A 13,309-nucleotide genomic window follows, 5' to 3' on the forward strand; every position below is an offset into this window, starting at 1 on the left:
GATGCCATCAAGCCATTAGAGCATTTTTAAAATATGGAAATGATCGTCGTTGCTAATAGGCGTTTGATGTACACTGATGTAACATTCCCATTAACTCTGCCTTTTCTTTGTCTTTTTGTGTGTGTTGCAATAAGAACACTTTCTTATATTTTCTTTTGGCATGTTTCAATAGTTTCATTCCCACTATCTCTCGTGTTAGTAATATATCAACAGCATCCCAATCTCAAACCAGAAGAGAAAATTAAGTGAATTATATAATCCTTACGTAGTATACAAGTATTCTAGTTTTCTTACTTGTCAGGTTTTTTTAACAATACGGAAGAAATAACACATGAACATGTGTGTGTATGTGTGAGAGAGAAGGCTCTAGACATTTTTTTTCTTCTTCATACCCTATTAGTGAGATTGTGATTGTAGTGTGTTTCTTGACTTTATTAAAGGTTAATTTAGAAATCACTGTAGAAGCTTATAAAAGGCAAATAAAGAAGAAGAAAAAAAAAGGAAAAATATTTTCAAAAAGCATTTACCAAAAGGGGTCGAATTGTTTTGGGTGTGTGATAAGTGGCTTTTTGTATCTAGCAACAGCACTTGAGATTGAAAGTTAGATATTATTTTGAGGAATTTTTTTTTTAGGATTTATAATTCGTTTTAGACACCAACCCAATCGTTTGTTTAGATGAGAAAAGCCACTTTGATTTGGCTTGGCTTTGTTATAATTTGCCTCTTGGGGCTCTGTTTTCAAGTTTGAGAAAGTTTCGATATTTTTTAGTCCAAGATTTTTCAAGAATCTAAAGATCCATCCGTTGATAATACTTGTTTTTAATATATATTTTTATTATCATATATGATTTATTGAAATTTCATTAACATTACATATATATCCTAACGTCACGTGTGCAATTTATGTGGCTTACATCTTCAAGATGCATGAAGTAAAAGTAAGAGTGTTGAGGGTTCTGACTCTGTGTGTGTACAAGTACCTGGTGTGCTGGTCCATAGAAGCAGAGAATATAGAATATATCTCTAATTGGCAAAGAGTTCCCAAGATTCTTCAAATTGTTTCGTTCTGTGGAAAACTCTGAAAATGACCTATTGGAATCTGAGAGAATTATACTTAAATACTTTAATTACATTGATGTTGCATCGTCTTTATGCCGAAGCAAAAATATACCGCAACGCTAAAAAACATTCGAGTTTCTGTATATATATATTAAAGAAAAAAAAAAAAAAAAAAAAAAAAACTCGTGGACCGACTGGTGGAACCTCTCGGTCTGATCCTATTTTAAGGCCGTGAAATACTGATTTTAAGCCAACACATATAAGACTAAAGTTTCCACCACACTACCACAGCATGGCCATGCTTGGCTGGTCAAATCCATCACAGTTCTTGTGTCTTTTACAGCATTAATTTTATATTTTTAACCTCGGAGTCTAGACAATTGAAATTGAAACATATGTATGTGGTCTACTATGAATGTTTGGTCATTTAAACATATCATAATTTGGTTTTATTTTATTTTTTGGTAAAGAAACATGATCAGAGCAAGAACTGATTCTCTTTTGTTTCGAAAATGAACTTGCGTGGCTATTACGGATATGATTCTCAATAATTGCATCAACTAGGTCATTACGAAATTCACCTTTTAATTAGTCTTATAACATCGAGTAACGAGATTTGGTTATTCGAAAAGAAAAAAAGTAGTTGTTACTATATTTTTTTTTTGTTTTTCCTTATGATTATGTGGCTGTGCTTGTAATGCTTTAAATATCATGGCGTGAAAAGATTCGGGGTTCTGAATTTTTTGCATGTTGCTTTCATACTCTCAAATTGTCCATTGTCCAATAGCTATTATAAAATTCTACACACCACAATGGGAAAGCTACTGCATATTTTGTAATATTGATCTCAGCCATCGATTAATTAGTAGTTGGAAATGATCACTTAAATTAAGCGGTAAATAGTGAGACTCAATTAGATTAATACATTTGGAAGAATATGATTAGTAGATGATTGAAGCAAAAAAGATACTACTAGTAAACATATATTATTCTTTTTGTTAGTTGGGTTTGGTCCATCATATCCATTGTTCTATAAATAGTTAAAGTTAATTGGTCGTTCTCTACCGTCTTATTAAACAATTTGTCTAGAAGCTTATTAGTAGGTTTATTTTAAAATTTTAACATATATTTATAGATGTCAAGAGGGTTATAGATAAATAGAATTTCCAATCGATTGGTTAAAATTGGAGTGTGTAGGTACTTTGATAAGCGTCTCTATGCGGCCAATTTCATAACGTTGGTCATATCTATATTCTTAAATAGAACATATAAAAATAAAATATTTTTCATGAGAAGTTGTGTAAAATTGGTCTTTTTTTTGTTTTTAGGTGTCTTTGTAATGGAGGACCCAAAAATTCTGAAGAGATTAGAGTGAAGTAAGCAGACAGATATGAGACTGAGTTACGTGGACGCCACCACTTCCTCTATGGCTACTCCACTAAGTAAGATTTTTTCCCCTTCAATTCCTCTGGCTCGTGACTTGCGAAGGCACACGCACTTAACGTTTAAGATAAGACCTTTTGGTCCCACAGTTATCATCTTTTTTTTCCTTACATCATAACATGACTTCAGTATCCTATGATCTATACTTAGTTTCATTTTGTTTTGATTGCATTCCATTTTTCTCTACTCTCAATGTAACATTCGCCATGCATATATATCTACATGCATCATGCATGCGCTACGGGTTATAGATCTTTGATTTTAATTTCATCTTAAGTAATCTTCTCAAATATCTTTTTCCACAGGCATAATTTAATATTTCCTCCGTTTCAAAATATATGATGTTTTAAGCAAAGCATGCAGATTAAGAAGTCTTTATTTTTTAAAAGTTCAACCAATCATAAACAATATTACATAATATAAAATACTAAATTAATCTAAAAATGGTATAGAAACTTGAAAACATCCTATATTACGAAACAAAAAATTTCTCTAAAACATCTTATATTTTAAAACGGAGGGAGTACATGTTAACCAAGTAGATTTAGCCCTAATTAATGATTGATTCTATTATGTCTATATACTTTGGCTAAGATTAACTAGTCCATGACTTAGTCATACACATGCACAAGTACGATATCAAGGTTCATGGTTTTCAACTCAAGATTTACTTGTCACTTTCTCAGTTCTCACCATGCACTCGTTCCGTACGTGCGCATGTCTGTATTTGGAACTGGAAACAAAGCTAGTCACCGTAGTTCTTCTCTACAAACTTCTTTTGGATCATCATGCACTCGTGACTCGTGTCGTGCTGTGAACATGCCTGATAGGAGATATACATACGCAAACGGCAAACCTACTCTATCAATTTAAATTATTTACAGAATTACAGTGATTGATAGACTATGACTGAATATTTGAATCGCAGTGGAATAACTCAAAGCCCTTATTGAATTTTTTTAACCAGAGACAACCATATTTAATAGTTTTTACGTATGAGTGAGCTAATGACTTTCTCTACAGATGAGGAGAAGCCTATACTTAATTAAAGAGCATCGAGGACTCTGGATATTCTCCTTATCATTCTCTCTTTAAAGTTACGTATGCCATGAATTATATGATCAAAGCCATCTATGGGAATATATATTATTACATCAACAATATAATAATGCTCTTTATATTCAAAAAAAAACAAATAATGCGATCACTTTAGGAAAATCAAATACATATATCCATTTGTTATTCGGTTAGTTTTAGAGATAATATTTTTTATTACTCTACAACGACATCTTGAAACCTTGCTACCGCTAATTGTGAGACTCTGTCTAGTCCTAAATAGTATATGATTATATCTTCTTCTTTTGAAATTCCACTAATTCACCATGAATAACTCCACCCCCACACATATCAAATTATCTTGGATAAATATCGCATTTGTTTAAATTAATATTATTTTTTGGCAGAATTGATTTAACCGGTCAACCCTATATGATTTTGATTAACCTGTTTCTTAAATTCTAATCCACTCTTTTTTTTTTCTTTCCGACACCGACATGAACAAATAGAAATTTAAATAATAGTGTAATAACGACACTAAAGTAATTATTAGATTAATTCTTAGCTAAATACAACTCATAATTTATTGTTTGTAGAAAAAATTAGTTGTAGTTGATCACGCCAACGTCACTTGCCATATTAGTAATAATAATTTATTTGGTCACTGAAATACATTAAGAAATTTCTTTCTATTTAATAAGTTATTTTGTATTTGGAATTATCAATTAGAAAAAGGTGTTGTCCAATTATATGATGAACGTAGCTTTAGCCTTTAGCTGCTCTTGATCAGGTGGGAGAGATAAGGCTTTCATCAGCCTTATTCTATTACGGTAATAATATTACCGATCAGTTTAACAAAGACGCCTATATTATTAAAGCGAATATTCAACTCTGTGATAAGCACCTTTTAAAAAAAAAAAAATTTATAGTAGTTTTTTAATTTTTTTTATCCGAAAGATATTGGACTAAGCCCATTTAAAGTAAAATAAGCCCAATACTCTCATATCGGCTTGTTATAACGGGCCGATATTACCCAATCAAGTCTGATTAGTTCAATGTTGTTGGATTTGTCTGATTTATTATCTTTTGTCAAGTATCTTCTTCTTTTTTTCTTTTTTTCTGATGGGAAAAATAAAAATAAGTAGAACTGAATAATTCTGAAATAAAATTTGTGTGAAAATCAAATTACGGGATTTAGATGCAATCGAACTCAGTTGCTATGCAACACACACACACATACTTTGTGCGAAAGCTATGCATTTGTGTCTTTAATTAACTTTATAAGATCGATAGACATTACTACTAGTAAATTAGCTTTTGTTTTCCAAAGCTTTCCAAGCTCACATACCAATTCCAATAATAAACCCCCTTTTTGGACACAACCCCAGACAAAACCCACACGACTACATTTGTACTGTAAAATTTTGATATCTATTTAATTCAAAGACTTTGAACACCGAATCTTCACTGTACTCAGAGTCAGGCGTGTATGTAAATACGACCTGTCCATTAATAAAGTTGGTCAGTTTTATCATCCAACATTTTTAACCATACTGTTTTGTTTTTTTTTACTATCTGCATTACTGTGTTTTTTCCTTTCTGCTGTTACAATTATATACATTTTGTTTCTTGATTTATTAGCCCAATGAATCTGTTATACTATAACGATTGAGTAAAGAGCAAATATTTCGCTCCATTATAATTATGTTTCCAATATCTGTTTAACCTACGAAAAATACGTTCTCGGTCGGCTAGGTATCTTGTTTGACACTTCATTTACTAGGAAACTCGTGTTTTGGGGGTTGGAGCAACAACAACAACAACAATAAATGGAAAGAAAATAGAATGTCTTGGGTGTATCAAAACAGTCAAATGTGGATTGTTTGTAGTATTAAGTTTTTTGTTTTTTGTTTGGAGTAGTCCCCCACGTGAATATGGAAATGGAATGGGTGACTTTTATTGTATTTGGCCGTTAAGTTGGACGACCGACCGCATTTTTGTCAGCTTTTGATATTCGCCACCTCCCTTCAATATCACACACACAAATTGTTTTCCACCATTATCATGAAACTTGTTGTAAATTTTCCTACAACTAGTTCAATAATGCTTCCTATAATTTCTGTGAGTTTTTTAACATTAGCAACCAACTGACATGAACCAAAAAGAACAGACAACCAAAACAAATACTGTTGAATTTCTAAATTGATGTCAAATGAAGCATCATCAATGGTTATATTACTTAATCTTTAGAGTTCTGTTTTTATTTATTTATTTGGGCGGGTCAAATGATGACCATTTAGACCCATAAAATGTATTTATTATCCAAATTCATTGAAGAACAAATATGACAACAACAAAGAAACAAGATGTGAAGCAAAAAAACAAATTAATGTGGGATGTTTGTGGTGTATTAACAAGCGAACCTATTGATGATATCTCTCAGTCATAGCAGGAGAGCCGTCGGATAGAGTGGAAGAGAATATCTGGACTTTAATGAGCGTATCTATGTTCCAGTCACCGTATACAATTACATTTTGCAGGTGATGTGATGAACATCTCAAAATTTGATCTCAACCGTTCATCACAAAATCTCCTCAAGGGACCACATTTTTATCGAGTGTGTCCGTGAACTCCTGTCATGACATAGTAAGCAAAAATAAAAGTCAAACTATAACCCCTTTTTCCTGAGACTAATAAGACTATATAATCATTTAAATGAAAAGAGAATCAATAATTTTGAAAAGAACAAAAGAAGGTTTGAATTTTTATGTTGTCATGTCTTGGATTAAAGTCACTGAGACCCGCATAAATAAACAATCATTCGTGGTGATCAATGGTGTTAAGTTAACATCATTACATGTGTTTAAGAATGCTTCAAATCTCTGCCTACCGTTTCTTTTCTTCCATCCGTTATACATTATTTCGGGTTCCTCTAATCACAGCTTTATTAACCTAAGTAATGTGACACATGGCAAAGGCCCCCGCGTAAATCAAGTCTTTGAAACGGACAACACATTTAAAAACATTGGTTTCATACTTACGTAGTCAAAGTTAGGTATGAAGAGGAGACTCTAAAGTGGACTCGTTTTAGTCAACTTGATCACCATTTTTTATACTAGTATCTTCTTACTCGTTTCATTTATTGTACGTATAAAAACGCTCTAAACAACGCCGCACTTGACTCGATGTATTGTTCTACTAGTACCATTAAATATTGTTGTTATGCGTACTACTACTATAAATGATTTAGTAGTTTGGTTTATTCATATCAAACACTTTTAATTTAGGCCATGAATGGAAGCATGTTAAAAGCGGTTTTCAAAATTTTTTTAGCAAATCCGCACATATGACACCATTCACAAAAGAATTTGCCTTTTTTGCGTTTTTCTAAAAAAAAAAAAAAAAAAAAATTTGCGGATTGTCCAGTGTATTATAACATGTACCACTTTTCAAACTAACAATGCTGTTTAACCAGCGGTTTTCAGACCGCACTGGATTAAAACTATTATTTTATTGTATCTTTAATATACTCTCATAAAAAAAACAAATTAACAAAGAAAAAATAATCTATCTTTGTGTTCTTGTTTTTCCTTGCGTTGGTAATCGAAGACTAAACAATTTTGTAACCAAAGCAGAGCTGAAGAGTATCCGCCGGAGGATCGTAGTAATCACCTGATGAAGAATCGGAGTCGGAGTAATAGCCAGGCGGTGTCCACTGAACGCCGACGCCAACGACGAGAGGGTGAGAGGAGAAGCGGTTGTGAAAGAGTATGTCGTGGATCCATTGGCCGATGACGGAAGAGGAGACGGTGGAGATGTGCCGGGCGACGGCGCTGAGGACTTTTTGCTTCGATCTAATCAAATCAATAAAGAATCTTTCTTTCACGAGAAGAAGAAGAAGAGAATGTGGAGAAAAAGGTAGGACAAGAGAGAATCGTCAAAAAAAAAAAAGGTAGGACAAGAGAGAGAGCAGTGTTCAAGAAAGCGCTAGGCGTTAACTAGGCGGTGATGTAACGTCTAGCGCCTAGAACGCCTAATTGGAATTTAGACGGTTTTAGGCGGTTTAGGCGTTTACATTATAAACTATTATATATATGATATTATATACAAAATATATATAAAAATAATAAAAATATTAAATCAAAAACAGAAAAATAAATAAAAACATTATTTTAATTCATTTTAAATAACATATTAAACATTTATAATTATGTTTATAGAAGTAAACTTTAAATATTTTAAATTTGTGCAATTAAAATTTTAAAAATACACTAAAATGATGATACTACAATTTTAGGCGGTCAAAGCGGTTATCTAGGCGGTGCTATAGCGCCTAGCGCCTAGACGGGACGGAGACGGACGCCTAGAACGCTTTTTTGAACATTGAGAGAGAGAGAGGTAGTGATCTGGTACCACCGAAACTAGAGAGAGTTTAGAGTTTTGGACAATGGAGTTATGTTTTTGTGTTCCATCAAAACATTGATCTTTGTGAAAACTAGATGAAATTAAAATTGGATGGTTAAGATGCATGTAACCACTAGCCAGGGCTAGCTTTTTCACATTATCAGGCCAGGCACGTGTGACGTCGTGCATAGTGTTTGTGACCGTTCAGCTTAACCCAACCATAGATAATTACTTATTTGAATAATGATTTTGTAGAGATCTCAAATTTTGAATTAAAGGAAAAAATTTCGGATCAATATAGTTAATTCATAATAACTTAGTAATATGTATTTTCATAGTAACTTAGGTATTTAAAGTTCATATATAACTGTATGAAAATGTTTCTTAGTTAAAAAAAAAAATATCTATACTAATTATTTATTAATACAAATTAAGATAATTAATTATTAATATATATATATATAATCCGCACCGCAAATAGTTCTTTTCACCAATCAAACATTATTCTGTACCGCTTATTTTGTATAAACCGCACTTGTCCCGCAAATATATTTCTCCCACATGTACCGCAGTTGAACCGTACCGCACTGTAATACCGCTTTTCCCGCACAACCAAAACCGCGGTTACTATTCGGACCCTTAATCCGATAGCTAGTAAAAAATAACTTTTAATTCTTTTGTGTTTTAACTTTTAACTCTCTGACAAATACGCAAAATGGATATTGATTTCCATGTTTCCATGTAAGTACAAACTTTATAATTCGTATTACTTCCATGTTTAGAAGCTTATAAACCGACAAGACCGATTTCAAATGGAACAGAAGCTCATATAATCATTAGTCGATGAACGATGATCTTCAGATCCAAATACAATTTATGAAAAAACGCAAACTTCCAACTGACTTACACAAAAAAATACACCAAGAAAGAAACTTTAAAATAAGTAAGTTTCACCAAAATAGCATTCATTTTGAATTATTCTACAATGAAAAGTATAGTCTAGTTCCAAAAAAAAAAAACTTAAATAAGAATCTCTAGTTCTCTACCAATCTTAGTAGTATATATATTCAAATTTGAAAACATACTCCTTAAATAAGTCACAAAATAATTGAATTAAGTCATGGTAGAACTTTAAATTTAAATTGACTTTGGGAAAATGCTTTTCTACTGGCACAAGAAAGAGCCGATAAAATGGTTTATATCAGAAAAGCCAGAAGAGAGAGAGATAAAGAGAGCAAAGTTTCATTTGTTGTGTAGCCTTTTGTCTCTCGCATCCCATTTTTCAAAAATCTCTCTCACTCACTCACTCACTGTCTCTCTCTCCTCTCTTGTTCATTTACTTTCTATAAATCCAAACTCATAAACAAAAGATTTTGTCTTTCCATCAACATCACTCTTCTCATAAACTCCCCCTCCTAAAAGACTCTCACTTTAACTCCTCCTTCTCTTCGTGTTCTTCGTCTTTCTTTTCACTTTTTTTTTTTTCTCTTCTCCACAAGCAAAGAAACAAAACAAAGATGAGTTCAAGAGTGTTCAGAGGAACAACAACAACAACAACAACAGAAAACAACTATTTGGTCCCCAGGAGATCCAAAGACCAACAACAAGACACAAGTCCGGACCGTAACCGAATCTGGTCTGAACCTCGTCATAAACCAATCGTTAACCGGAAAGTCCCAGTCGTCTATTACCTCTGCCGTAATGGTCAGCTTGACCATCCTCATTTCATGGAAGTCACTCTCTCTTCCCACGATGGTCTCTATCTCAAAGGTACTTTCAATCATCCCTTTTGTAACTTTTCTTGATCCATAACTTGATAAATAAATAAACGCTTTTAAATCTTTTTTGTTCAAGAAAGTAGCTTTTTGAGTTCAAAAGGTTTTCAAACTCTCTCTTCTCTTTGGCCTTTTCCTCTTTATTACTATTACAAGAACATAACAGTGCAAAAGAAGCGGCAAGTTTTCGAATTGTATAGCTTTCAAAATCAAGAACTAATAAAGTTTTAACCTTTACTTTGTTTTTTTTACTCCAAATTCTCAGATGTGATAAACCGCTTGAATGATCTTAGAGGGAAGGGCATGGCAAGTCTCTACTCTTGGTCTTCTAAACGGTAAGCTATTCTAAACTTCCACCGTTGGATCTATAAAGCTTCTTCCTTTATAACATTTGTTAGTAATATTTTTACAGGAGCTACAAAAATGGATTCGTCTGGCACGATTTATCAGAGGACGACTTCATCTTCCCAGTACAAGGTCAAGAATACGTTCTCAAAGGCTCTGAGGTTCTTGATTCTTCTTGTCTTATCTCAAACCCAAGAAGCCTCCTCGAAACCACGTCCTTCAGGGATCCGAGATCTCTTAACCCGGATAAAAACTCCGGCGATGATGTGATAAACCGCCGGAGAAACCAGTCTTGGAGCTCCATCGATCTCAGCGAGTACAAGGTCTACAAAGCAACTGAGTCAAGCGCCGAGTCAACTCAAAGACTCGCTGCAGACGCTTCTACTCAGACAGACGATCGACGGCGACGTAGAAAACCGGCGAAAGAGGAGGAGGAGGGGGAGGAGGAGGAGGAAGTGAAGAGGTCGTTGAGTTACGAGAACCAGAGCACAACAGAGCTGAGCAGAGACGAGATATCACCTCCACCGTCGGATTCGAGTCCCGAGACTTTAGAGAATCTGATCAAAGCAGATGGACGGCTGATATTGCGTCCTAATAACGAAAGCAGCAGCACTGATCATCGGACGGTGGAGAGTTTATCAAGCGGGAGGATGAGAGCTTCTGCTGTGTTGATGCAGCTTATATCGTGCGGTACGATGTCGTTTAAAGAATGTGGACCTGTTTTGTTGAAAGATCAAGGGCTGTCGATGACTGGGCGTAGCGGGTGTACGCTAACGAGAGAAGCAGGTGATAATAATAGTAGTAGTAGTGTGGAGAGGGTAGAGAAGGAATTAAAGAGTTTTGGAAGGGTACAATTGGAAGATAAGGAGTATTTTAGCGGCAGTTTGATTGAGACCAAGAAGGAAGAACTCGTTCCTGCTTTGAAAAGATCTTCTTCTTACAATGCTGACAGGTACTTTAAAAAAACATCAAGCAGTTCGCTTTCTCTTTATGTCAAACGGCACGTAGTACTGTTTTCACTTTTTTTTTTTTTTATGAATTTTCCCGTACGTACGTGGTAAATAATTGGTTATGGCGTGAGTTGATTGAAGAGCTGAATATGGTAAAGTTTGTACAAGTACATTTTGGGGCGTCTTTCAAAACGTCTCTTCGTTTTAGAATAAGATTTTTTTAAAAAACATGAACTGAAAAGGTTGTAATAATTGATATTTTGGTCATTTTATTAGGAGTTCAAGGATGGGACCAACGACGGAGAAGGACGAGGAAGAAGCGGTTCGAGCTAAGTGTATCCCGAGGAAACCAAAGTCGGTGGCTGTAAGGAACAATGGTGGGCAGCAGTAATGAAACCGGCACGAATGTCTCTGATGAGAAGGGAAGCTAGACGGCACGTCTAACAAGCTTAGTTTGGGTTCGAATAACAAAGAATAGGGAATGATGAGTTGTAGTAAACTTGTAAGCATTGTGAATTGTGTAGGTAACTATATAAAATTCCCTTTGCATGCTTAAAATTAAGAGTAAACAAGATGGGTGGGTGCATATATTTTTATTTATAATTGTTGTAGTTTGAGCCTAGGTGTCTTTTGAGGTCAAATTTAAATCTGATTTCTTTCATAACCCCAATGTTACCTCCTTATATATGTAATTGGGAATCTCAATTATAAATTTCAGTTAGTTTTGACAAGTTTTTTCATTCTTTTGATGTTTCCCATTTGATAGCTCCTTTCACTTCAAAATAATATGCTAAATGATTATAGGAAGCTTCGTTTACTTTGGGAGTATTACTTTAGTGGTAATTTATACATTAAGCTTGTAGATACTTATGATGTTAATTAAAATGAAATGTTCTGACCAAATACATTAACAAATTTTTTTAATAGATTCGTAGTAATTGTGAATGTTGGATTGAGTTTTCTTGGGTTGTTGAAATCTAACTAGTAAGTAGACGATGTAAAAGATTTTAGTAATATGCCAGAAGTTTTTTCTTTTTCTTTTTTGGTGGTATCAATGTTTTTTTTTTTTTTTTTTTTTTGTGCAACGGTGGTATCAATGTTAAGTTAAAACTTAAAAGTGATAGTATAACTAACTATTTGATTCATACATATTACTATATTAGCTAATTTTGCAGTAAAGAAACCATTGGGCTCGATTTTGTTGAGTAATCTGTAATTCTATATTATACTACAAATTGACTATAGTTTAGCGTGATTACTTTCAGTGAAGTAAATTTGTGTTACTGGAAATCACATCGAAAACATTATATTATATTCGAAATAAATGCCATTGAAATGTGGTAAAGTGATATTTATCCTTGAAATCGTAAATAGCTTAGAGTCAAATGTTGGGGTAGGGCCTTGAGATTACAAATTTAAAAATTCAGAAAGAAAAAAGTCTCTATGCCTTTAACTTTGGCCTATTTGTCCTTTTTGGGCGTCAATTTCAATTTGTATAGCACGTACACAATAGAAATTTAATAATCAATCGTACCAAAAGAAATTTCAATAACCAACAACAATGTTGTCTTTTGACTTTGAAAACTTAGAAGAAGTTTCCACTTACCCATTTCTAGAAGTGTTAAATAGCACTGTTATTCAAAGTCTTGTCATTTACATTCATAAAATTCTATGCAAAAGAAGATATATATTATAAATTCCCACGACATGTATTTATTAGACCAAAGACAAATACTACCAACACTTCGGGTGAATTTTTTTTTTTTTTTTTGTAAAAATTGTTTTGTTTCTTCAACATTCCACATTAGAAGTGAAATCAAACTCATATATATATAATGAAAAAGTTTAGGTTGACAAAAAAAATAAGGAAAAAGGTTAGACCAAGTTCAAAATAAAGTACACTCTATATCATATTGAAATATTGGAGTCTATCGAAGGCTCAGTCTTATTACAGTAATAAATAAAGATTATAATATAATCATATAATAAGAATGATAAGATCTTGCAGTAGGTGACTGACTTCATTGAAGTGAATTCACATTTTGGTAAAAAGGAGCTGTGATTGCGTGTACACATTGTACTTCACAGTTCACAGTTTTATAATTTGATATCTACAGTTACATCTTTTCTACAGTTTCACTGAGAAAAACCGGTAACGGGAGGTAATTATATCTCACATGGAATACTATATAGTAACTATATAGTTGTATTGTCATAGAAAAATCAAACAAACCTTCTCAAGTCTCAATCTAAGATACCAAACTCGAGAGCTACTTG

General features: G+C 33.3%; 1 protein-coding gene across 1 annotated transcript; it reads left to right on the plus strand.

Annotated features, from left to right (window-relative positions):
- The first annotated feature begins 9,131 nt into the window (after nucleotides 1-9,131).
- On the plus strand, nucleotides 9,132-11,763 carry LOC104737118 (protein SOSEKI 5). The gene is made up of 4 exons (XM_010457226.3): nucleotides 9,132-9,732; nucleotides 10,003-10,072; nucleotides 10,150-11,034; nucleotides 11,309-11,763. Exons 1-4 carry the CDS (start codon nucleotides 9,480-9,482, stop codon nucleotides 11,421-11,423), a joined length of 1,323 nt encoding a protein of 440 aa, XP_010455528.1. The 5' UTR covers nucleotides 9,132-9,479; the 3' UTR covers nucleotides 11,424-11,763.
- The last annotated feature ends 1,546 nt before the right edge of the window (nucleotides 11,764-13,309 follow it).

The sequence above is a fragment of the Camelina sativa genome, chromosome 2, assembly GCF_030686135.1.
Source record: "Camelina sativa cultivar CO46 ecotype springtype chromosome 2, ASM3068613v1".
Taxonomy (NCBI): domain Eukaryota; kingdom Viridiplantae; phylum Streptophyta; class Magnoliopsida; order Brassicales; family Brassicaceae; genus Camelina; species Camelina sativa.